Below are 24,818 nucleotides of genomic sequence, written 5' to 3'. Positions count from 1 at the left end.
TCAGATCTTTAAGAAACTTCAAGAAATGAGCTGACCAAAATGTTTAACCTGAATTTTTAGTCTTCTAATGAATGCTCTCCCATAGCCAGACTAAGATTCCAGCTGAACTCATTGATTTGTCCTAGAAGCACCTAATGTTGTTTGTCCTTTCCTTACTCCCACAGAGAAGCCCACTTTGAGACTTGTGCTTCTCCGAGATGAAGGGGCACATCTGCTACAGAACAAACAGAAATCCATCGACTAAGAGACCTCATAAATCTCACTGAGTTATCTTTTTATATGGAACACTTGCATCTTCTTATTAAGTCCTTCCCAAGAAAATAGAAAGCATGTCACACTGTTTTAGCAATCCTTTATTGAAGATAACAAGTTGGTTATGTTCACTGTATTGTATGAAACATCACAATATCATACTGGGAAGGTACTATCAGTACAGGGTTGGACCAGAGCGGACAGTCTGAACAATAAACCATTTTGCATTCTTCATTCCCTATCTTTTTAACAATCCCAAAAAAACCAGTAAAGGGACAAATACCTGTTAACATCATCATTTAAAACACTTTAACTTACAAAGCTAAAATCTAATGAATAAATAAAATATACTGTGGCAATAATCCTCTCTAGACCAAAAAAAAAAAAAAAAAAAAATATCAGATACACAGTGAATCAAAATGACTGGAAAAGCTGGCCTTCGGCATCAGTATGAAAGAGCGTGTGGCTTTTACAGACTCACCATGGGGATAAAGTTACAGAAAAATACCATGAATTTAATTTCACACAAAACCAGTTGATGACTGTCATTAGCTTAAAACTACACACAAGGGCAGTTACATCCTCGCTGAAACACAGTTTAAACAAATAGGAAAATGTTTACAAGGCATCCACAGCATGTAAATCATGTACAGATGGATACATTCACTGTTTCCCCTCCCCAATAGCTTTTATTTTAGATAAATACTTTACTCTTCCCCATTTTCAGCATTTACTGGACTCATTACATGCACAACTCAAAGAAGTCAGAAAAAAAGTCAAGGTTATTGCAAAAATAGAATTAAACTAAGAATCTTCAAGTACCTTACATGACAGCCACTCTGTACCATGCCCATTGCTTATAAAATGAAAGGTCATTGAACCCATGAAAATATCTCTAATATTTTCTTAATTTAAAATAGATAATTTTAAGTGTATTTATAGTAATCTCAAAGTGATAATTTGAACTTTGTAAATAATGCAAACAATTAAAAATTATACCCATATTACACAAGACTTCTGTCTGTATCTTAAGCTGAAAAAAATCAAAAAACTATAGAAAACCACATATAGAACAAAAAAATAATCACAATTTACATTATAATAAAGGCAAATTTTCAGCATTTTTAAAAAAATCTGCAGCTGTGAGAGATGTCAAAGCAAGTCACTACTAACTATAAATTCACCAGTTTGGTTTTTTTAAAAAAGATTTTCTCTAGCAAGAGTTGAAGGGTGTGTTGTACACATGCGTAAAATTCTTACTGGCTTTAGATGCCTAGAATCTTCATATATTATTGCCAAATACACTTATCTTCAAGCAAGCAGTAGGCAACGTATCACAATTTGGACACCGCAGGGAAACCTAACGGTCTGGTAATACAGGTAAAACTGGAAAATTAAAAAAAAACCCAACAAAACAAAAGAACAACAACAAAAAAAAAACCACAAAAAAACAAAACAAACAAACAAAAAAAAACCCAGGAAACCAAAAAACACATCTGATAGCATATTGCCCAATTGAAATTACTTCCAAGCCACAGAGCTGCAAAGCCTTCCAACTTGGTAAAGTGAAATAAGAAACGTCTCAAACAATTACTTGTACTCTCTCATGCTTCTATGTTGCATGTTTCATTTAGCCACAGTGTATCTTCAGAATACACCTACAATCCCATGCACCTCAGGTACATACACCGATCTGCTGAGAGAATATTCCTTCCTTCCTTCTTTTCTTTTTTAGGGCCAAAGTTCATTACAGATGTAATCAGTATGCCTGAGGCTGGTTAAAATACTGTAGTACAGGCAATGCTAAGAGTGGCAATATCAGAAAACACAAAAATGAACAAATGATGGAAAATTCTAATATCTTTCTGCCCATTTCACAAAATGTTGGAAATCCACCAGAAATTTTCCCTTGTATTGAAGAAATCAGATTTAAAAGTTTTTTTCCCCCTTTCAGAATCAAAAGCATTTTAGCAGATTTGTAAGGCTACCACGGATCTTCTAGATCTCCAGAACCCTACAGGAAAAGAAGAGGAGAAACATTACTACTCACCAATACAAATGAAAACATTTCGTTGCACTTTGGATTTCAGTGGCATAATTATGAGGAATACTAGCGTAAGACAGAAAACATTTTCCCTGTTTTCCATACCTGCCCACCTCCACATACAAATGTTTCCTGTTTGTCAACATCATGATGGAATTTACTTCTATAAAACATGAATCCAGTAAAGTTCTTATGGCAGAATGATATAAAACCAAGATTTACCTAAAATTGTACTGTATCACAACTATCAACACATCTGTGGACTACAAAACAATAAAAAAGCTCTACAGAATACTACGGAACTCAGCTTCTCAGGTATTCCCGGTCCAAAATAAATTTTCATAGGGTCCTTTTCATTAAGGCAGTGAAATCTGTACCTATTTTGAACAATTACATTTTGTGCAAATGTTATGTTATGAACTGACAACTGACATAAGCTTTCCAGTCTTATTAGTAGATGAGCTACCACTACTGCGAAGTCCCAGTATTATCACTGGCCTACCCAAATGGACATACATGTATGTGTTGTACCCCAAGAGACAAGGAAAAGATTTGGCAGAAGGCAAACTTTAGAAGAATAGTTTATTCATTTATATGGCTGATGTTTAGCTTGAACCTGAGAAATGTTACCCAAATACAGGATTATGATGAATGCTACAAAGCCAAAATCACCAAAAGCTTTGTAGAAACTAATGAACACCATGAGTTCACATCAGGAAGTTATGAGAAGTTTCAATTCATGTCAGAATAATGCTTCAAAAGAAAGTTTATTACTCGCTTAAAAGAGTCAATATGCATACAGATATTATTCCACAGCATGTTCTTTATTTTCACTTGGTAACAAATTATTGTAACTTGACACTAGGTACTAAATCTAAGTACATTTTCATTTCTGGATATATGCTATGCTACAACCTGAGAAGTAATAATACCACTGTCTAGAAAATGAGTAGTTATGATGAACACTGGATACAATCTAAACTGAAAAATAAAAATCAAACATTTCATAAGTTACAACCTAAAATGTAACAGCTCTTGTAATTCAGATGTTATAGAAACTACACACAAACCAAACAGATGCATGCAGTACATGACGCTGGGGAAAAAAAATGAAACTGGAGAATTTGTATAATTCAATTAAATTGCATAAAAGATACAACTAAGATGTAAATTACTTTACAATGAGCAAACATATACCATCAAAACTAGTATTTAATAATGTTCTCAAAAGAAAAAGTTTTAAAATGCCTTTTTGCATACTCATGTTAGATTCCTGTTGTTGGTGACACAGGATTTGAAAAAAGAAAATTAAAATCTCAGATGGGAGGTTAAATCTTGCTACACAACTTAGGATGCAATTACTGTAATATCCCACAGCAGCTGAACTTCTAAGGAAGTAAGTAACTAAGAGCTCTGTATGAACAATTTGTACACGTAACTACAGTAAAGCCGAACAGTCTTCCAGGCTAGCAGCGCCCAAGGTTGCGATCTAAGCATTGGTGAAGCGCAGCGCTAGCTCGCTGCGAGTGTCAGGAGTGCTGCTCGCCGCTCTGGTCGCTGCCCGCGGCCGGGCGCGGGGCCGGTGCCGCTGCGGGGCCGGCGCGGGGCGGGGGCGGCTCGGCGGCCGCGGAGTCCTCGGGCGGGCCCGGGCCCGGCAGCTGCGCCAGGCGGTACCCGGCCAGCATCTCCTCCAGCAGGTGGCGATAGTTGCCCCTATGATTAATCCGCATCTGCCTCAGCGCCTCCACCAACCTCCCCTGCGTTCCGCCTTCCTCGGCCGCGCCGGGCTCCTTCGGTTGAGATTCAACACCCCAAAAAGATCAGTAGTTAAACTAGAAGATTTTCTAACCACATTTAAAAAAAAATGCAACCCGAAAAACCAATTTTTTTTTTTTCAAACTGAGAAAACATCTGTCTATTTGAATGTAAAATACCTTATTAGCAACATAAAACTTTGAACAATTTATGTCAAGTTCATCCTTTTAAACAACATAATTTAACAAATTATAACTATGAAACTAACATTTTTAATAATTTCAATTCATTCTGACTCAAAGTACCTCCTCTCAATTAACACCATCTTTATTTCAAACGTCTTTGATAAATACAGATCATAGCCCCCACAACTTTGGTCATTTATCAGTGGAAAATTTCAAAAATTTAAGCTTCTTTAGCCACCAGGTCAATATATTTAACTGTGAATTTCTGCACAGTTTTGTGAAAAACTTAGAGAATAGATCTCCCTATTGACAGCAGTTTAGTTGAAGCATCACATCAAAATAAAAGCTCAGTGTTTTAGTAAACACTCTGATTTTTGCATGCATGATGCTGCCAGAAAAGAAGCAAGCAGCTACCCATGAGCACAGGGAATGCTGGTATTTGAACTTAAGACACGCTTTTGGGCAGATTGTGTATTGCCTAGAAAAATTCGCAGGTAGAACAGTTGTTTAATGTCAAACCTAAGAATCTACATGATTCTGAAGCATGAAATATGAGTACTGAGTGCTGGTTAAGGAATGGAAGTCTCTTCAGCAAGTGACCTGCTTGGTTACAAGCCTTCAGCTGAAAAAAATGTTGTGTTTTTTGGTGATAGAGGAGCACATCTGCTACAGTGCCTTGACACTGATACTAGGTATTTTCACTTTCACGTGCTAAAGCAATACTGTTGCTTTAAGGGAACAGTATATTTTAAATTATTAATATCTAGCAACTTATCAATCTAGACAAATGAAACTGTATCTCTGGAAGCTGGCAGATTTTGCAAGACATTAGAAGCACAATCCAGACTGCCTTTTTTTCATGCTGACCTCATTTTATTGTCACGTAGTCCAAAAGCTTCCAAACTACAAGTACTGCTGTCATTCATTTACAAGCTTAATAGCAGTATTGAGAAAATACCTTGGGATCAAAGATAAGATTTTGCATGCTCTATATAATGTTGCTGGAATAAAAGCCCCAAGACTGACTAGCACAATCCAAGCTAAAATGGGGCCAAATTTTACCACAAAAATGAGTATTACTGCATACAATAGCATCCCTCTAAGTTTAATTTGTTCAGGAAATAAGAGACATACTTTCACAGCATTTTGCTGGTCTTAGTTTGAGATGTTTTGACTCCCATATACTAGAATTTTCATATTCAAATATGAAAATATCTAGAATGGTCTTTTCAAGAGAACAGTAAGGAGAAGCAAAATAAAGGAGGTAGTTTTAATGTATGAAATGGAACTGCTTTAATACCTTACAAGCACAATGGCAGCAAAAACCCAGGGCATCAAGAAGAGGCTAGAGATGTATCCCATTTCTTGGTTTGACAAGAAAAACCCTGAGTTATGTTTACGCCTAGCTAATATTAAACATGGCAACATAGCTGAAGACTTCCAGTTTTTTAAAATTCAGAGAACATTTAAATTCCATATTTCATCTACTGCATCAGTTTTGCTCTGAGGCTGACATTAGCACACAAATACCCTGAAATTTCCACATTTCACAATACCAAGATCTTTAAAAATTCCTTTAGCAGACTGAAGTGAATAATTTTTCTCCATGCAACACTGAAGAGTAAAAGCAATAAGCAATATAATAGCAGCCCTGAGGCTCCTAAGCAATTCAAATGCTGGTAGGAGTTGAATTAGCAATGCTGCTAGCATTTGATATTCGAACTCACATCCTGCATGGTGTTGCACCCTATTTTACAGCAGGCTATTTTGTGCTCCCTTTGCGTCCCTCAGTGCTAACAGACAAGAAACCCCACAGACCGTAGGACAGAAACTGCCTTTTTTATATATTATATTCTATATAGACAGAGATTTCACTCTAATGATGTGTGGCTAGAACAGGTCCCTGAAAACTACAGTTACTGTACAAGGTAGCATTTGCCTTCCTTCACATTTCAATTCAACTGAAGGGCTGCTGGCCATAAAATCAAGAATAAATTTGTGCTAGCTATATTCAACATGAGCATTCACAATTTTTACACAAGTTTTGTGCTATTAAATTATGTGTATGAAAAGGGCTGCTATGTATTAAAGACTGGGTTTACGATGTTGTGAGAATGGTGCAAGAGCTGTGTCCATTTCCTTTTTTTTTTGTGTAGCAGCCCTTAATGGCATATGATTTGGTTCAGCCAACTGCCAGTGTGCATTAGTAAAAACAAGAGAGCAATACGATTGATTCCAAGTAAGATGTTCAAAGGCAGCTTAAAGCAAATGCCACTGGAACTATTAACACAGCCATTGTGATTTTAACATTGCCCCTTATCTTTAAGGATATATACATACAGTGGTCTAATTGATAGTAGTCTCCTAGTCTTTGGAACACATAAAAAAATTAAAATTTTCAGAGAAGTAGAGTCACAGAGAAAGACTAGCACTTGAACACAGGAAGTAGAACAACTCTTCAGTGGTATTGTAACATCACAGTGGTAACTACTATTTAGCTATGAATACATTCTTAAATTCCCTTTAAAGAACTGGAAGCATCAGGACCCAATACATAACAGATTTCTGTGCTTTCACTCATATTTGTAAAGGCACAAGCCACCACATTTATAGCAGAAATCTGTGTTCAAACAAAGGTAAAGTTGTTCATTGTGACTGCAGCACAGGGCTCTCTCCAGCCCTGGATTTATATAATATTTGTAATCTGATGAGATTCCTAGCAGAAAAAAAACTTAGGACTGCTATACCCTCAAGACAGACTAGCGATCTGTGAATACTGCTATAGTAAGGATTCTTTTATTTCTCAGACTCTTGCTCTGCATGACATCTCCTTACCTGGGCTCTATGTTAAGGTTTCTCAGAAAACATACATGTGGAGAATAAAAATCTACTATCACTAGTTTGGATAACCAAAAAAAAAAAAAAAATCTAAGTGCAACACTATCTGAAATGTTTACAGTGCTGAGTAAAACAAAGCTAACTTAGATAGGGATACAACCACGGTTTTAATTTATATACTAAGAACTAATTTGCAAAGCTATTACGATCCAGTTCTCAGGAACTTACGGTACCTATTTTAAAATTGCTAGATGCTAAAATGTATAGTCTTTAGAAGGAAGCCATATTCTCAATTGCAAAACTTAATCTGATTGTTTGGGCTGTTGTTTGTGCAGTTTGGAGGGGTTTCTTTTAGTCATTGACATTAACATTTTAGCAACTTGCTTAGCCATATATACAACCATAAGATGGAAGATGACTGCCACAGGCAGAGTTTCCAATCAGTAATGGAAGTATTCTGCACAGCACCCACACTCAGTAGACAAGGGTGCACTGTTAACTACACATGGGGAAAGATGCTCAGGTGCAAGTGTAACTTTGTGCTCTGCAGGCTCAGCATCCATGTCTCTAGCACCTAATTTTTCAAATGAACATCTGCTCTTGCCTCATACTAATTAAAACAGAAGCATCACTGGCCAGATTTCAATCTCACTTGGCAATGTCATCATTGGGATATACTGTATGTTTCTTTCCTACCTTTGCTTCCTGCTTAAATGTGAGATGTGTAGCAACATTACCATTGTGTGTAGACATGCTGAAGAGTCTGATGTTGAATAACTGAACAGCATCCTTCTCTTTATATCTCTGGACACTACAGTATCCAGTTCAGAAGGCTACAAAATCACCACACATACACCCAAAACTGAGTAAGACCAGCAAGGAAGTCATGTTTTCATCGTCTCAGAGATGAGGCCCACTAGATCCATCCACTTCAAGGACATTAAGATAACTTGCTGGGAAGATGCAAACAGGAATTGTATCCTTCACCAAAGGTGCTGACTGCAAATGACATGCTATCACAAGATCAAACTAGAATTTAAACCACTCTATTTAAAATATATTTGAGATTTACACTTCTGTATCAACATAAGAAAAATGTAGGAAGCAGACTGCAATATACTGTTCAAATATCTTAAAGAAACCAAATTAAAAGCCAAACCAACTACTCAGGGATTTTAATGGCAAGAGAGGTCAAAGCTGTTAATGGTATATCCTTTCATGAGCAAAATGCATATTTAGGTTAGCTACCTCATTTTATTAAATTAAAATGGATGACGCAAAAACATTTCTGGAAAGGAGCCAATAGACAAATGGATGCTGTACTGCATATTAGCACTTTCAGCAAACTTGCAGGGCTATTGAGAAGTAAAGCTAGACTTAGAACAGGAGCATCATAAATGCAATTATGTCATATAAGATTTCTAAAATGTAACCATTAGACAAACTTTCAGGGTTTTTTCTTAAAATACCAATTAATTTGTAAAACATATGCTATTTTAATTTTTATTTAATTTTTAAATAAGCCCCATATGCCAGTAACTTTTCCCCAAAAAGCAAGCGAAGTTCTGGCTAAATACAAAAGTAGTAGCAGGCTGATAGAGGTGCAGAATTTCCTAAAGGACCAAAGTAGCTGAAAACAGGAAAATTTTGTGTATCTTGGTTGGGGGTACCGTTGCACAATTTCTTGAAAGTGAAATGAAAAAAGTATATCCTATCACTTTCAAACTAGACAAAGGAACAAATCCTAAAAATTTAAGAAGTTAAGAGATTTCTTCTTCATTTGTACACTAACAGAATAGTGGCCCCTTCCACCCACACAAGCTTTCTAACTGAAGATAATAAATCAAATATAGGCAGTTAAGAGAAGAGGAAAATGGGAAAGACACAGTAACAATTGTGGTGAGACTGTGCATCTCATGGTGCACAATTGATAATTTCAAGGTATTTCAAGTGCAATACCATTCACTGTAATAACTACCTGACTGAGGGCTTTGTAGCCATCTCAGAATAAAAAATATTACAAAGGATTTAACAGAATAGGAATGGTACTTCCACAAAACAGTTTACAAAATGTACAGGAAATGATGTGTACAAGCACGGATTTTTTAATCAGTTCTTCCGTTTTCCACAGTTTCTAAACAAATTTAACCACAATTGATAGAAACACCAGCTATTACTTACACTAATATTAAGAGCTACCTAATAATCAGGTTTAGAGGTACAATAAATCATACTTCAACATACTATTTAAAATTCAACTTTGTAGGAAATGGGAAGAATGTAAGCCATTTTAGAAATCGTAACTGAAGTAATCCAAAATTACTTTTCATTAGACCAGTAGAGACAGGACATGAAAAGACAGTGTAAATGCTATGAAAATAGTCAATATTAATCTTGTAATCTTTTATTTTCAGTGTACTAAGGCCTTCTTACAGAAGACAAGAGGAAGTGTGTTTGCCTCCTCCTGTACTACATTTCTCGACAGTACACATATCAGCTTGTTAAGTAACAGATTTGCTGACTACTAGTTTTTTACAATTATAAACTATAGTTTAAAAAAACCCTGCACTGTTGCGTCATAGGTTTGACTGAGAAAGTGGCAGTCATTTAGATGTTTAAAACGTCTTTCAGAATTGGGTGTCAATTTTTGTCTTTTAGAGGAAGAACTTCTATATAAAATCCATCCAAAGCAAGCTAAAAATTAGCAGTATGCTACAATATGTATCTTGTATTTCTAATTCTTTATTCCTGGTGATGAACACTTTTGTTTAATGTATGACAACTTTGACGTTCACATTAACAAAGTAGCAATCAAAACAGGAACTTACCCCCTCATTGTCTCTGTGTGGATTCAGCCTAGTATACACATTTTCAATAATATTACGCCTAAAAAGAGAAGTTTTAAAAATAATTAAGCAAAATGAAGAATTTCAAAACATTGAGAAAAGTTTGATTAGAGTAGGCATTTTTTTTCTAATCTGCCTTTTAAAAAGAAGAAACCCACTCTGTGTCTTTACTCACTTTCAGTAAGAATTTGGGGATCTAGCAACCGATCAAGATTTGCAAAGACTTGCAAAGTAAAACCATTTTCTTACCTTACCTCTCCATGGTCCACCTCTTTTTAGAGCTGCATAGTCATATTTTGTAAAGAATAACATTTAAATCTGTATTTTGCTGGTTATAAAAAATTCTTCAATTTTGCTGGTGTTCTTGCCTTATTTCTGGATGTGGAACTTGAAGACAGCTAAGTTTTTACCTGTCTTTATTACATATACACAGGTTACAACTTGCCTACAAAATTTTCAAGTGCAGTATGCAGAATGGACAACCTCTGAGATGTGTTTTCTATTGTCTAGTCACGCTGTAGAAATTAAAACACAAAAGCCAGTAGCCAGACTCTTTTTGTAGCGGTGCCATTTAACAACAGATTTTCACAGGCAGTCAAAATAAGCACAAAAAACTTCACAAAAAATAAAACCCACCATATACACAGACTTCTGATGCAAAAAAGGTTATGTACTCACATCTTCAAATCAAAGTTAAAACAGGGAAACATTCAGACAGCTACAATAAATATGATCAAAGTTATTGACAGCTTCAACAAAAAAGAACAGCTAAGTGGACTAAGACTCTTAAGTCTGGAAGTGACCAAGATCTCTAAAAATTGTGTCTTACGGAATGAGGGGCACCAATTGTTGACTCTTCTAAAGAGCACAAAGGCATCAAATGTCAAATCAGCAGCAAATGTCTCAAATATGGCTCTCAATGCAACAAATGCCCCAGAATACAGAGGATGCTACAAGTTTGCTGAGGCTCCTTCTAAACATATATAAGAAACCTGGAAAAGTTGCATATCTGAGGTAGTACGGGATCCATTGGAATTGATGGAAGATTTTTGTAGAGAAAATAAACTAAATCTTCTTGTCAATGATAGAGGAAAGGGTTCTCTCTATTTAGTTCCACATTTAGATGACAGAGGAATGGCACAATTCTGACTAAATGTATTACATAAAACAAAGGCACCTCCAATGTAACAGAAAACACCGGGTCAGTCTAATCAAGACTGCCACAGAACCAGGAGGCAGCCACTGCAATGGGTTTAAACAGGCATGAAAGTCTGCTCCTTGGGAATTACCCATTTTTTTAAATTCACTTTTCTTTCTTTCACCAGCGTGAAAAGCATTTTTCTGTGCTTTTCTTTGATGGGAAAATTCAGGAGCAAGATACTGAGTGGAACTAAGGCCCAGGTGTCAGAGTAGCTCAGGACTTTTGTTCACTTCAGCAACAAACCTTCATTCTTGAGGCAGCATTTGAAATCACAAGGGGATTGGAGTCAAGCCAGAAAAGTCTTTGGAGAGTAGGATTTTTTAAGATATAACAGCGCCATCAGCTGACCACAGCAGAGTTGACACCTGTACATCTGTCTCAAAGAGTGGGCCAGCAGGGGCTTCTACATAAGTGGGAAGCTTGAAGGAAGGAATTTTACAGTGCCAATATAAATGGAGCACTGTAAGGGGGTAAGCACTTAAGGGGGTCCTAAGGTTTGCAAACATACTCTAGTCATAATAACACTGTATTGCATTTCCCCAGCTCAGACGTACTAAAAATTGGGAGCTACTTTAACTGGTGCTAAAACCATGGATGACAGCCAAAGATAAGATCTTTCTGCAACCAGATTTGAGCCAGGTCTTAGAGTTCAAACACAAGGACAAAGTGTAACTTCTTCATGACCCGGTAACATCCCAGGGTAATGAACTCAAGAAAAAGAATATTCTCTTTTTAGGACAGAAGTTTTAAGTTACACAGTACATGGATTTGGGTTGTGTAGTAGTATTTTTTCCAGGATTTCCATTAATTTCTTGCAAATAAAATGAACTTACATACATCACTGCCTGTCTTTGTCCCAAGTTTGGAGGCCAAGAACAAGTCTCTTAATACTGCATAATATTCTCTTGAAAGAAACTGCAGGTACACCCCTGAAGACAGGGGACTTTGAGAGTCAAGATAAAGAGAAAGGTACCAAAATGCAAATTCTGAACCAAGTTCATGAAAAATGTAACCTGGATCGCAACAAATCAAATTTATATGTCAAGGGTCCAGAATACTACAGCAGTACATGGTGTAGTTATTAATAAGTAAAACAACAGAACACAACGGTTGGGAGGCACCAAGAAGAACAGGCACACCAAAATTTCTCTGAATGCCTGGAATACATACAAGTGGAGAAACAGGCCCAGAATGTACAGATACTTCCAAGGCTATAATGATATAATCATGGCAAACAGTGCTCATGAACAAGTACATGCAATGAAAACAGATGTACACACACACACAGATGCTCAGAGAACAGGACTTTGTATTTTGTAAAATATGAATATTCCAGAAACAACATGCTCTATGCCAGGGAACAATAATGAGTCCTACTGTCTGGGGAATTCCAGATTAACAATAGTTTATGCAATCCAAAATTCTTTTCATTAAAATCCTTAAGTTATAGGTTGCTAGAACATCACCATTGGGGACCCCAGAAAACCAATATATTCCTGTTAAGTTTTAACATGCATAATCTAGTTCAATATTCTCGGTTATCTACCATTCAGTTTCAGACTAAACACATAAAAAGAATTTCTTATGAGAATGTTTGCTGAGCAAATAAGTACTGTTCCAAATTCATAACAGACATAAAATGGTTGGGAAAACACGACATGAGGAAAACTGATCTCCTCGTATTTTGATATTCACATTGTTTGATAACTCTTAACAAATGTAAAGCAGTAAAAAGCCAAGAATCCATTTTTATTTTTCTAAATGGCCATATGGAAATAATAAATTAGCATGTTATGTACCAGAAAATGGTTATGTGTTTCCTCTTTACCGTTCTGGAATGGGAACCATGACACAAATGTTTATATATTGCAAAAGGTTAACTTGCATCAAATATAAAAACTTGATTTGAGTATAGCGATTACAATAAGAAAACGTTAAAACATTTAAATGAAAGTGTCAGTAACAATTCAAGAAATTCCAGTACTGTACTCACTTGCCAGCTAAACCACCTCCTGGTGGCAAATTAGGGATATTCTCTGCAGTTAAAATACGAATAACATGAGCAAGATCAGGCATTCCTTCTTCACCCGATTTTTCCATAATTTCTAATTTAAAAACACAAGAAATCGTGAATTAATACCACCAATTGGCTAAGACACTGAAATATAAGATATTATCAGTTCTTAACAGAGGCGTTATGAAAATGTTACTTGCATACAGGAAAACATCCTTTACATTTTAGGTTTTTAGGTTAACAGTCTTCACATGTTGGAACAGAGCTTAAATTCATAGTCTGTCTTTCCAGTATGCATCAAACCTTACTCTCTAAGAGAAATTGAGAAGCAGACTCTGAACTGAATGAAATACTGTGGAGACAGAAGCCTGTTCTCTCTGAAAAAGACAGCAGCTGAGAGTCTGTTTCAGTTAGCTTCTCCCTGCAGTGCAACACATTACATGCCATAAAGCCAATGCTTCCCCAGGATTCTGTCATTTTCATTTTAATACCTTGTATCCTCAAAGGCCCAAATCTCCAGTGCATAAACACTCTGACCACCAAGCAACAAGAGGATATATAATGTATAGATAATATTAGCACTCAAGTGGCTAAAACAGAATATGGAACTGATGAGGAATAATTAAAAGTACTTATTTTAATAATAATTAAAAATTATATTCCATTTTCAAAGCTGACACACAACACAAGTCAAGTCCAGTGCTAGTAAGTTCTTCCAGCTTGGAAAAGAACTGCCTGAAGTAGATCTTCACATATTCTCTTTCATCAGGGTTGCTGTTAAGATGAATGTGTAATATATGTGTATACACTCACACAGGTCTAATGCTACCAGCTTCCAGTCATGAGCTTCTACTCATTCAACCACTACCACAGCATAAAAAGGTTTGGAATTGTAGGCACAGGTCTTCTATTTCTAAGAGTGGATATTTTTTCTGAAAATTAACTAAACTACGGAATAGAGTCCTATTTCCTGTAGACATTGTTCTAGATAAAAATCTCTTCAAGAAGAATTAAAAATTAATCCTCTCAAGTATCATCCTAAAAATGTTTCAGTCATTCGGAATCATGGCTACTATCCAAAGATAAGAAACAAGTAATTTAATTTTCTTAAAATTGATTATATTCTGGATGACTGACTTGGATTCTGCAGTTTTTGAGCTTCTTAAGTTAGTAGAAAAGCACGCCACTGTACCTACCTCAAACTCTTCATCCCAAGTTTCCTAGTATCTAAACCTTTCTTGATGTCTATCACTTATCTAGGAAGCAAGTGCTTTTCTCTAGGATTCAGGCTTTTCTTAGGACTCTTAGGACTACCAAGATCAACAAAAGTGCTTGACAAGGTACTCACCCACTTTGTATAAGGCAGATCTGTCAAAGCAATCACTTGTAGAATAATTATATTGCCTTCTAACAAATAAGGCACTATTATGCTTCTAAATCCCAATTTTAAACCAGCACCATATACAATCTTTGCAAATAAGATACGTGCACTACGACTAGATGTGATTAAAATTAAAGACTGTTCCATGAAACTTGATGTGTATTATCATCCATCCATCCATCCATGAAGGATGAATCATGGCTCGCAAAGGAAATGATAGCTGAGTATCCCTGAATCTTTGGATTTTCATCATTCCTTTCACACATACACAAATTAGCCACAACTCCTCTTATAAATTACATCCTTTTGTACAGTTCTACTTAGTTAGAAGTAATTGTACTGCTATAATATAATTTTGCTGAGATACATTTGACAGGAAACCTTTCTTATGAATATATACCTTTTATACCAAGAGCATATCTGGTTCTGGACAAAGGAAAAATAGACAAATAGCAAGAATTAATAACTAGAAAAACTACAAACACAAGAAACTTCGAAATATTTATTGCAAGCATAAGGGTTTTATTTCTTCTTAAAAAGGAATGAAAACAACCACAGCTAAAGATTGCTGTGTGTTTCTTGGTACTAGAAACATATACATTTATACTGCATAATAACTTCTCAGGGAGTGCTGAACTGAACCATGAGCATCTTCTCTCCATTTCTAGAAGGTGGCAAATCACGAATTCTGGATGAACTAATCATCTTTTTCTTTTCCTGGTATTAGAGTGAGTGAGTTTTATCCAGAACCTGACCCCTCTCTCAAAAAAAACCAAAAACACTTCCTAACAGAAAATCAAGAATAAAGCAAATGAGCAAGCATGACCCACTGTCATTAAACATGTTAGCAGATACACACTGAGGATGCGCTTAACAAAGGCCACCAGAGAGAGAAACAAAATGTTTTCAGAAACAGACTTATAGGCATTTACAAAGTTTTCACCTTAATCTCTGTGATGTTAAGAATAGCCCTACAGTTAGCTTTGCATTGCTAATATAATTCAGACAATTAAAGAATAATTCCTGATATTATTACATATCTATATTCATGAAAGTCCACCACAAAGTCTATTACTTTACCTCTACAACTCTTTTCACTAAAAGCCTAACACTTCACTCACAGATAGGCATTTTAAAAACTCAGGTAATATTTTACTTCAATTTTATATAATGCAGGTCCCCAACCAGACATTACAAGGTTTCCATGTTCCAGCACCTCCTTTCCTACCCAGCTATCAGATTATGACAAATCAGTTTTATATACAGGATATATTCCATATATGTAAAATGCATCATCCAACTCAGGGGATTAACTGAGTATTTACCAGTTAGACTGATTAAGCCTACACAGATCATGTGCGCCTACTTATGATTTGTGGGCTTAGTGGTTCTTTGGGTTTTTGTGGAGTTCTGCAGTTTGTCTGTTATTAACTGCAATTCTGATACATCCTTCCAAATAAACTGAAACATCAGAGAACTGAATTTACTTCTGTGCCTAGTTTTCTCTTTGTGGGACCAAACTTTGGATCTCTAAAAAACAGAGAGCAGAAAGTAGTATTTGCAAGGGGCAGTAAAGAAAGAGTGACCTAGCATAACTTCACTACTGCCCAAAACACCTGTGGAAGGTGCCCTGTCCATGGCAGTGGCATTTTAACTAGATGATCTTTAAGATCCCTTCCAACACAAACCAGTCTAACTCTGTGATTGTGCTTTGGAGATAGACCAATTAAATTACTTAAACCAGAAGCAGGGCTGTGCCACAAAAGACTCAGGCACAAGCTTAACCTCATTAAGCATTTCTGTACATTCTACAAGTGGCAACTTTGGAATGCACTTATCCACGTTCTGTCAACATCAAAACCCAAACTAGCAACAGAGCATTGGTATATATTTCTTCCACTGGAAATCTCTGTAAACAATGACTTGCTGAGTTTGCTTTTCAATCTATCTGATAGAATAAAAAAATATCTCTTGGTATCAAGACAATAATTCTCTTTCGAGAATTCTGGAAAGATCTTAGGGAACTACTAACTCAACTCATTATACAAATATACAAAATCTCAGCATTCCACTTACAAATGTACAAAGAGAGTACAAATGTTACATGTGCAATTATTAAACTGCTTTTTAGTTTTTTATTTTTTACTTTTTTAAATCTAACAAAAGCATGCCTTAAATACTGTTTTTCTGCCTGAGACAGCTTAAAATGCTCTTGTAGTGAAAAAACCCTGTTGCCTAAAAGGTTCAATAGGTTGAAATTTAAGGTCCACAAGAAAACAGAAAGAGAAAAGTATGTATCCATTAAGAACAAACACCAGTGATGAAACTAAGATTGCTTCAGCAAGCCCCAAAGGATTTCATACTAAGTTCTAATGTTGCCCTGATTTGTATTAGTCACTTAGGGAAAGAGAAGGGTTTTCCAAGAGAACTCATAGTTTATATTTTTGACAACACTTATCTTTGCAGCTTAGTAGTTACAAGACAATCTTTTTTTTTCAGAATATTTTTACTACAGGTATAAATATAACTGTTACTGGTCATCAGCCAACTGCATATAACTTGTGAGCTGTCAACTCATTAACAAAATTTTAAAATGTTCTTGTTAATTTGTGTTCAAACACCACTATTTACTTTTTGAAAGGAATAGTAAAACTCTTGAGAAAGGTATTTTAAACAAATCCATATTATCAGTGTCACAACAGATCTACCAAGCTTTATGTTTTTAGAATCAAAGACAGTTTAAATCTTTCAGGTGCAACACTTTGACACACTGTTTTCTATACGAACTTAAAAGATTAATACAAATCTTTTTTGTATTAAAAAAGAAACTCCACCTTCCAAAACTTTTACCGACTCCAACACTTGAGATGACACTCTTGCCCCCATGGGGTTTTTTAAAGTCAAAAGTATTCCTGCTCACTACTTAAACCTTTAAATCGAACACTGTTTTTAAAAATTCCAACATATTTATAAACAATTTTCCTCATGCTGCTTAGTGGTTTGAAACATTTTGCTAAGGCTTTTATCTTTTCTGAACTAATAATATTCAAGGTACATGTGCAAGGTAGACTGCTTAAGTCTCTTAAGCTTAAGTTTCACAACTTTTTTTTTTCCTTTTAATTAAGAAGACTGTGTCAAAATTACAATTTCATAGAATTTATGAATGCAAAAATTTGTTAAAATTCAGATAGTAAATGAAACAGACTTCAGAAGAACTTGAAATATCTTTCTCCACTCCTTGTCATAATTTCTCAAATATGCTGTCATTTCTTGCTAAATACTTGCCTTTTAAAGGCCTTGAACTCTGTCTAATTAGCAAAACACAGAATGAGACAGGGAACTCAAGCAGGGAAAAAAAAATCAAGAGCTGAAGCAACAGAAGTTCAAGCTTTGGAGCAATTAATTTGTCTGAAGCACTTAAGCTAAACAATCATTTTGAGTTATATTTGCAACGACTCCACATCAGTTTGGACTACGAACTCTGAACTATTTTTTTGGTGTATGTATTACTTAGCTAAATGTTACAATAGAGCTAAAAATAATCAGTCAATAGTTTAGTTAATCCAAACACTCTGATCACAAGCTATTTCACAGCTTTTCTATTAATTTAAACATTCACTTCTAAAAGCAATATCATCCACTGCATTTCCATATATTTTTCACCTATTTGCTAACAGAGAGCAGCCACCAAGAAGTTGGAAATACTAACCTGTAACCCCTGTGCACACCTGGCTGCTGCCAGTGAAGGCAACTGCTCCTGGCTCTCTCCCAGAGCCTATTAACAGCTCATGTACTCTACTCTGACACAGAAGATAACAGGTATTTGTCTTAACTAGTGTCATCTAGGAAGCCTGGGATGTAAGCCAAATTCCAAGAAACAGGCCTAGAGTTACCATTTGAAGTGACCATAAGCGCTCTCTAATCTCAACAGAAATTACAAATATACAGCCCATTTCAATTCAGATCCCATTTAAACAAGAGGAAAAGACACCACACACAACAGCTGTGTGCTCAGAGATAACTTGTACCTGAAGACTAACATACATATATATTAAAATTAGGGTGGCTGCATCAACTCTCTAGATTAGTGGGACATTGACATGAAAACCCAATACAGCTGCTTCTTTCTGTCAAAAACTTTCACAGAAAAAGGGAAGAAATAGTACAAATATCCCCTTTAATATTTCAAAAGCTGGACATTAGCAAGATCACAATTTACTGAGCTGATACAACACTCTGCAAGGTCAGTAGCTGTATTTTAACCTATGAAGACAACAGTAAAAACTTAAAGCTCACATTAAGAAAATGTTTGCAGAACACCAGGATAAACTAAGCACGTAGCCTAAAACATTCTTCCTGACGTACAAAAGTTCAGAGTTATAACCATGTCTGAATTTAACCCAACATAACATAGCATAATGTCTTCCATGGCTTTTGCTTTCATGCCCAAGATAGTTATGACAACATTGTGCTCACTGTCACAACCAAACTGTGATTTGTTCACTATCTAGTGAACTGAGTGGACTTCTTACCTTCAACCCGTGATTCCAAGTACTTATCCAACTCAGCATCTTTTTTCACTGCCTCCTCTGAGACCTTCGGAGCATTTGAAAAACAAACTAATACAATACTCATGTTATCACGACTCCCCTATGTGACAAAAAAGAAAGAGAAGTTAGTACCTTTAGTCTTATTCTTCATCTTTTTACTCTAATCATATTTGTACTTTTTCCAAATATAGTACTGCAGATAGACTTGGAAGAAAAAAGAAACCCTGAAAAAATCCTATATTTTCATCAATAAGAACCCCTCTGTGTCCCAACTACACTGCTCACTAGGATTAATTTGACTGATTTTGACTGAATATTCTTAGTATTGAAGTCTAAATAATTAATGGACTTACACACATGTCAACCATTTAAAAACAGTATCAATAAAAGAGATCAGAAATTAGATAGTCGTGTAATGTTACCTTAAGCCAAATTGTAAAACAACACCTGTTGCAAAATGAAATGCAGAATCCTCTTTCATACTATTAGAATAGCTTAGCTCAAGCAACTAATTTGTTTTAGTTGCAGGGCATTCATGTAAATCATTACATGCATTACAAGTCTGTTTATCCGAATGCACCTGTGTCACACAGCACACCTTGAAGCAAGTATAAAATATAAATGTTCTGTATGGCTAAGCAGATCTTACAGATTTATCATGTGCTCAGAAATAGCACCCAACGGCTTTTTTAGATACTAATTTTAATGCCAGTTCTTTACTAACATACTCTGATACCATTTTCCTGCTGATATTTAATTTTCAAAATTATAATTCACATTCAAATTTAAAAACACAATTCTAAGTCTCTTACAAGGGGATCCAGCAGAATCATAATTTAAACTACTGGTTTGAAAATCAAATCCTCACTTTTTTTTTCATGTAGAATATTAAATGCCATTAGTCACTGCATACTGCTGCTGTGTAAACCCAAGCTACTGGATAGCTCTAATCAGCTATCACAACAAATCCTTCTCCTAGAGCAATTAAGAATTTGACATTAGAATGGATTCCTTCAGAAATACTGCTTATGAGTTACCTATGTTCCCTCTTGTACCAAGCATGTGAGGACACCTATCACTTAGTATTATTATGTGGTACAATCCACAGCCTGAAGACATAATACAACATTCTAATATTGTTACAGAGATTCAGGATCTGACTTTGGAAAATAAACATGTGGTCAGCACTCAGTTTTACTGGAAGTATCCAAGAGTGACCATCCTTTAACAAGGCTGGTTGAGGCCTTGTTCAGAAAAGCAATTTAAACCAATCATACACTGTATATGCTGGAATACAACCCTATTTCTGGAAAAAACACACAACTTACCCTTTAGAGTTCCAGCTGGGAATTTTAGTATTTTCCTCAAAATTGCATGTTTAGTCTGTGGCCTAACAAAGGAACTCTGTTTCTACTAGCAGGAGCTGCACTTTTCAGGGAATGCTGGAAATGGAATACCTATTTAGCATACGCAGACCAGCCAGTAGTTGCTCCAAACAAACTAAATTTGAGGAGTGGAACCAAGCTCAGATGCAAAGGTGGTGTTACTCCAAGCTACAGTGAGCTGAGGGCACACGTGACAGACAAACAACACCTTGAAGAGGAGATGCTGCCAACACTGGTTTTCCGCAAAGGATACAAACACTATTCAACTTCAAAGAACAAAAAACCCACAAAGTACCTTCCTCAGAATAGATTAATTTTATAAATTTTGTATTTAGAATCAAAGTCTAGAGCTGGAACTATATGCAAGCATTACTTGGGGAAAAAAAAGCCAGCCTTTATTTTTGCAATTGCTATCAACTTCCCAAGCATATAGGCTGAGGCTTTATATTCTTCAGCAAGGATATACAGTCAAATGGGTACAGAACTTTGAAGAAAAGAAGTTGGAGAAGGGGAACAGTAGGCCAGGAACAGCTGTTAAGACTGTACCCATCTAACCAGAAGATACTTTTAGAACAGCTGTTTGGAGAAAACAGGTACATACCTTATGTAAACAAGTGTCCACTACCCAATTGCACACTGTTTCCAGGTCATTTGATACTTCAAGTCTAGACTTAACAAATTCACAGAGCTCTTCATTGCTCATTACATCCCAGATTCCATCACAAGCCAGGATGATAAACTCATCTTCTTCTGCCCTTAAAATTTCACACACCTCAGGCTCTGGAGAAACAAGTTGTTCTGTAGGGCCTTTGCCATCAACACATTTGTAGTCGTAGTCCCCCAGAGCTCGAGAAACTGCCAATGAACCATTAACACGCTGAATCATTACACTGCCTCCTGCATTCTGGATTCGCTCTTTCTCCCTTGGGTTGCAAGGTTTGTGATCCTGTGTTGAAAAACAGACTTGTCCATTCCTATAGAGAACAGCACGTGAATCACCACAGTTGATAAAGTATACATGCTCAGGTGAAATCATAACTCCTACTGCTGTTGAGCCACTTCTGTCCATGCCATTTCTGAGGTCTGCGAAATTGCGCATATACTCATCAATTTTCAAAAAGCCAGTTCTGATTCCACTCTTGACATTTTCCACTGAAGGTTCAAGAGCAGATCCAGGTTTTTCTGTCGCCCTAAAGTCTTCATTGTTAGTGATGTGTTCTAATAAATGAGTGGAGCAGTAATTTGCAACACGAGATCCTGCGTGACCATCATAGACAGCAAAAAAGGACCAGTCCTCTAAGCCATGGGGAATACCTACAACAGCTGTGTGAGCATCTTCCATTTCCACTCTCCATCCCTGCATACTGCTGAGGCCATAACGCAAGCCATTCCCTGCACCATGAGCATTATGTTTTTCAGTTTTTGGTTTATCCAAAAATGCACCCATGTTTATGCAATATTGAATCTGGAAAACAGAGAGAAGAAGTCTTATTTATAAAGCCACTCCATTCCACATAATCTTTGTTGTCCACTTCCTGTGTTTCTCCTTTATAAAACAAGTGATATAGCATGCACACATGCAAAGTCAACAACTATACTGGAGGGAAAAAAATTAATACATGACATGAATGAAGTGTGAATTTACAAACCTCTGTTTGCATCTTTTTAGCATTTTTTTTTTTTTGTTGGGGTACTGCCTTTTTTGAAGAGCTACTTAATAAAAATTAAACAATGAAGGCAGAGGAGTTCACATACCTTTGCAGCCCTGCTGATTTTGCCATCCTCTGCAGAGACTAATTTATGACGGAAAACCAACAACTATATCACTCGTACTTTCTTTCCAGTTTTACTGTGGCATGAAAAAAATCAATTCATGTCCATAAATAAGGACTAGTCACGCTAGCTTTGCATGTACCAAACTACTTCTGTATTCTTGTAAGGCACGGCAAAAGTGACCACAGGGGAACACAGACCATCTGCCAAAGGAACCAAGGCAGTAATTTCCACTTAAATACAAGAAAACCTCTCAAAGCAATCTTTTAACAAATTATACTTAGTCCTTCATAAAAAAACTTTTCAATATTTATTATAGAATCATAGAATGGTTTGGACTGGAAAAAACCTTGAAGATCATCTTCTTCCAACCCTCCTCGCCATGGGCAAGGACACCATCCACTACACTGGACTGCACAAAGCTCCATCCATCCTGGCCTTGAACATTTCCAGGGATGGGGTATGCACAGCTTCTCTGGGCAACATCTTCCAATGTCTCACCCTCAGAGTAAAGAATTTCTTTCTTATTTCAATTCCAAACCTACCCTCTTACAGTTTGAAGGCATTTCCCTGTCTTATCACTACACTTGGCCAATAGTCCCTCTCCAGCCTTCTTGTATGCTAACTTTGGGTACTTAAAGGCCTCTGTAAGATCTCCCCAGGCTGAACAACCTCAACTCGCAGCCATCCCTCAGACTTACATGTGCTTACATGGGATTTTAAATTCAAAGGTCCTGATGTTAAAATTTATTCAATTTTCAATATTAAATTCAACAAGAGGTATGATCTAAGGGAAGTAAATAATCCACAGAAAGTTAGAAGTTCTTCATTATTTGGAGATCATCTCCAGAATGCAAGCTCCCAGGAAAAATGTGAATAATCTACATTGAAGCTTTAGAAGGCTTCTGATTTCCTCTCCTGTACTAGACTCAAGGGTTCTACACAGACCTGAAAAACTACCTTGCCATTTACAAAGTCAGTAGAGAATACATTCTTTAATCCACAGATCTCAGAAACTCAGATACCACAGCTTCAGACCATGCTAAAAGTCATCACCTTATGAAATCCTTAGACATGAAAATTTCATCCAAAAAGAACTGTCAAGAATTCTGCCATGACTGATCCTGAGCAGTCACTTGTCTCTGACAGAGTAGTACCCACCTACAGAGTTTACAGAGTCATGATAATCTAGTTCAAGAATGTGTTGCCAGCCAGCATGAGATCAATTAATCCTTACTTCTGCCATTTCCCTCACCTAAATGCATATGAAGTATAATACAGAGGACTAGATACAACCAAATTTCATACTACCTCTCTGATCTCCATGCAGTGCTGAAGATCCCCACCACTACAGAGGCCACAACAGCTTGCTCAGCAGTTTTTTTAACACTGTGAATAGGTAGAAATGACACAAAAAGTGTATCCATCACTGAGGTATGTAGTCAAAACTTTGCATAACCCCTTCTCTCAAAACATCTGATTTTGCTTTCAAAACAAACAAAATTCATCTGTGTCAGAGAGTAAGCAAGGCAGTACAACATAACACCACAAAAGAGTTCTCAGCAACCAGAGCTGAACAAGTTCCACATAGTTTAATAGTGCAACTAGTATCAGTAAAGGAGACTTGTGAAAGGATTCTAATATCTCACAATCAGCTATTCACAAACTGCACACAACATAAAACTATTTTAAAAGCACAAGAAACATTCTTACCAGTAAAACTGTCAAAACTGACACAGGACTGAAATGCTGCCAAAATGAGATACCCTCCAATACTTCACACCTTCTATGAAGTTCCTTTAATTGTGTTAAGTATGTCCTTACATTCTTATAACCAAAAATGTGGAAGAAATCATGTGACTAAATTAGGAAAAAGATGAAAAACTATGTAAGTGCAAATGCCTGTGAGCTCACTATTTTGTTTTATATCCACAAAATAAAACACGCTTTAAAAAAACCAACCCCCAAAGGCATGTGTCACACCTTAGTTTTACTTGTTTCATAAGTAATTTCACTTTTTTACAACTCATAACAAACTGGAAAAAAGAAAACCGCACTATTCAAGATGATGTTCTTAATATTCTAAATATCCCATTTAATATTGCAAATAAAGGATGCAGAGATTGACTTGCTAGCAGTAAGTCTGGGAATCAACTTGTGTTCTTTGCCTCTTAGGCCCTCATCACATATCTCCTAAAAGAACACAGCTCTACCTTCTCTATCCCTCCCATGACAGTGTTGGAAGACAGCTTGGCCTTTTCTCCTCCACACTGAAGAAACTCTTATCTCCCCTCTCCTCGCACATCACAGGCTCTGGCCCCTCAATAACAGAGTGCTTTCTCTGCTCAGCTTGCTCCTTCCATGTCTGCACCTTTCTTGTACTGGGAGGTGAGCAGTCCACACTGTATTCCTGATGCAGCCTCATGAGATCCAAATAGAGGAAAACCGTAATTTCTCCCAAAACGCTGGATATACCTTTTCTAATAGGCACTAAACTTTTCTCCCTTCAGACACACTGCTCTCTAACGTTCAACTCATTTGTCCTGGTTCTCCACCAGGACCCATCCCATGGTTCTCTTTGACAAATCTCATTC

At 36.4% G+C, this 24,818-nt stretch overlaps 1 protein-coding gene across 3 annotated transcripts in view; it reads right to left on the bottom strand.

The window, feature by feature from the left end:
- Positions 1-335: 335 nt before the first annotated feature.
- Positions 336-24,818, bottom strand: part of PPM1B (protein phosphatase, Mg2+/Mn2+ dependent 1B) — a 61,202-nt gene continuing 36,719 nt past the window's right edge. For 2 of the 3 annotated variants that reach the window (XM_088052762.1, XM_088052761.1), the window contains exons 3-7: positions 21,053-21,916; positions 19,049-19,166; positions 13,115-13,226; positions 9,903-9,960; positions 2,862-4,086 (exon numbers count right to left, since the gene is read on the bottom strand). In XM_088052762.1, coding sequence (XP_087908888.1) covers positions 3,826-4,086; positions 9,903-9,960; positions 13,115-13,226; positions 19,049-19,166; positions 21,053-21,898 — 1,395 coding nt within the window. In that variant the 5' untranslated portion in view covers positions 21,899-21,916 and the 3' untranslated portion in view covers positions 2,862-3,825. Of the gene's footprint in view, positions 2,267-2,861; positions 4,087-9,902; positions 9,961-13,114; positions 13,227-19,048; positions 19,167-21,052; positions 21,917-24,818 lie in introns of those variants that run through there. The other variant, XM_005523386.3, reaches the window with a different exon arrangement.

Source organism: Pseudopodoces humilis, chromosome 3 (assembly GCF_049639895.1).
Source record: "Pseudopodoces humilis isolate 2021_Gansu_Grassland_sample_001 chromosome 3, ASM4963989v1, whole genome shotgun sequence".
NCBI lineage: Eukaryota > Metazoa > Chordata > Aves > Passeriformes > Paridae > Pseudopodoces > Pseudopodoces humilis.
This window is presented reverse-complemented; position numbering and strand designations above follow the sequence as displayed.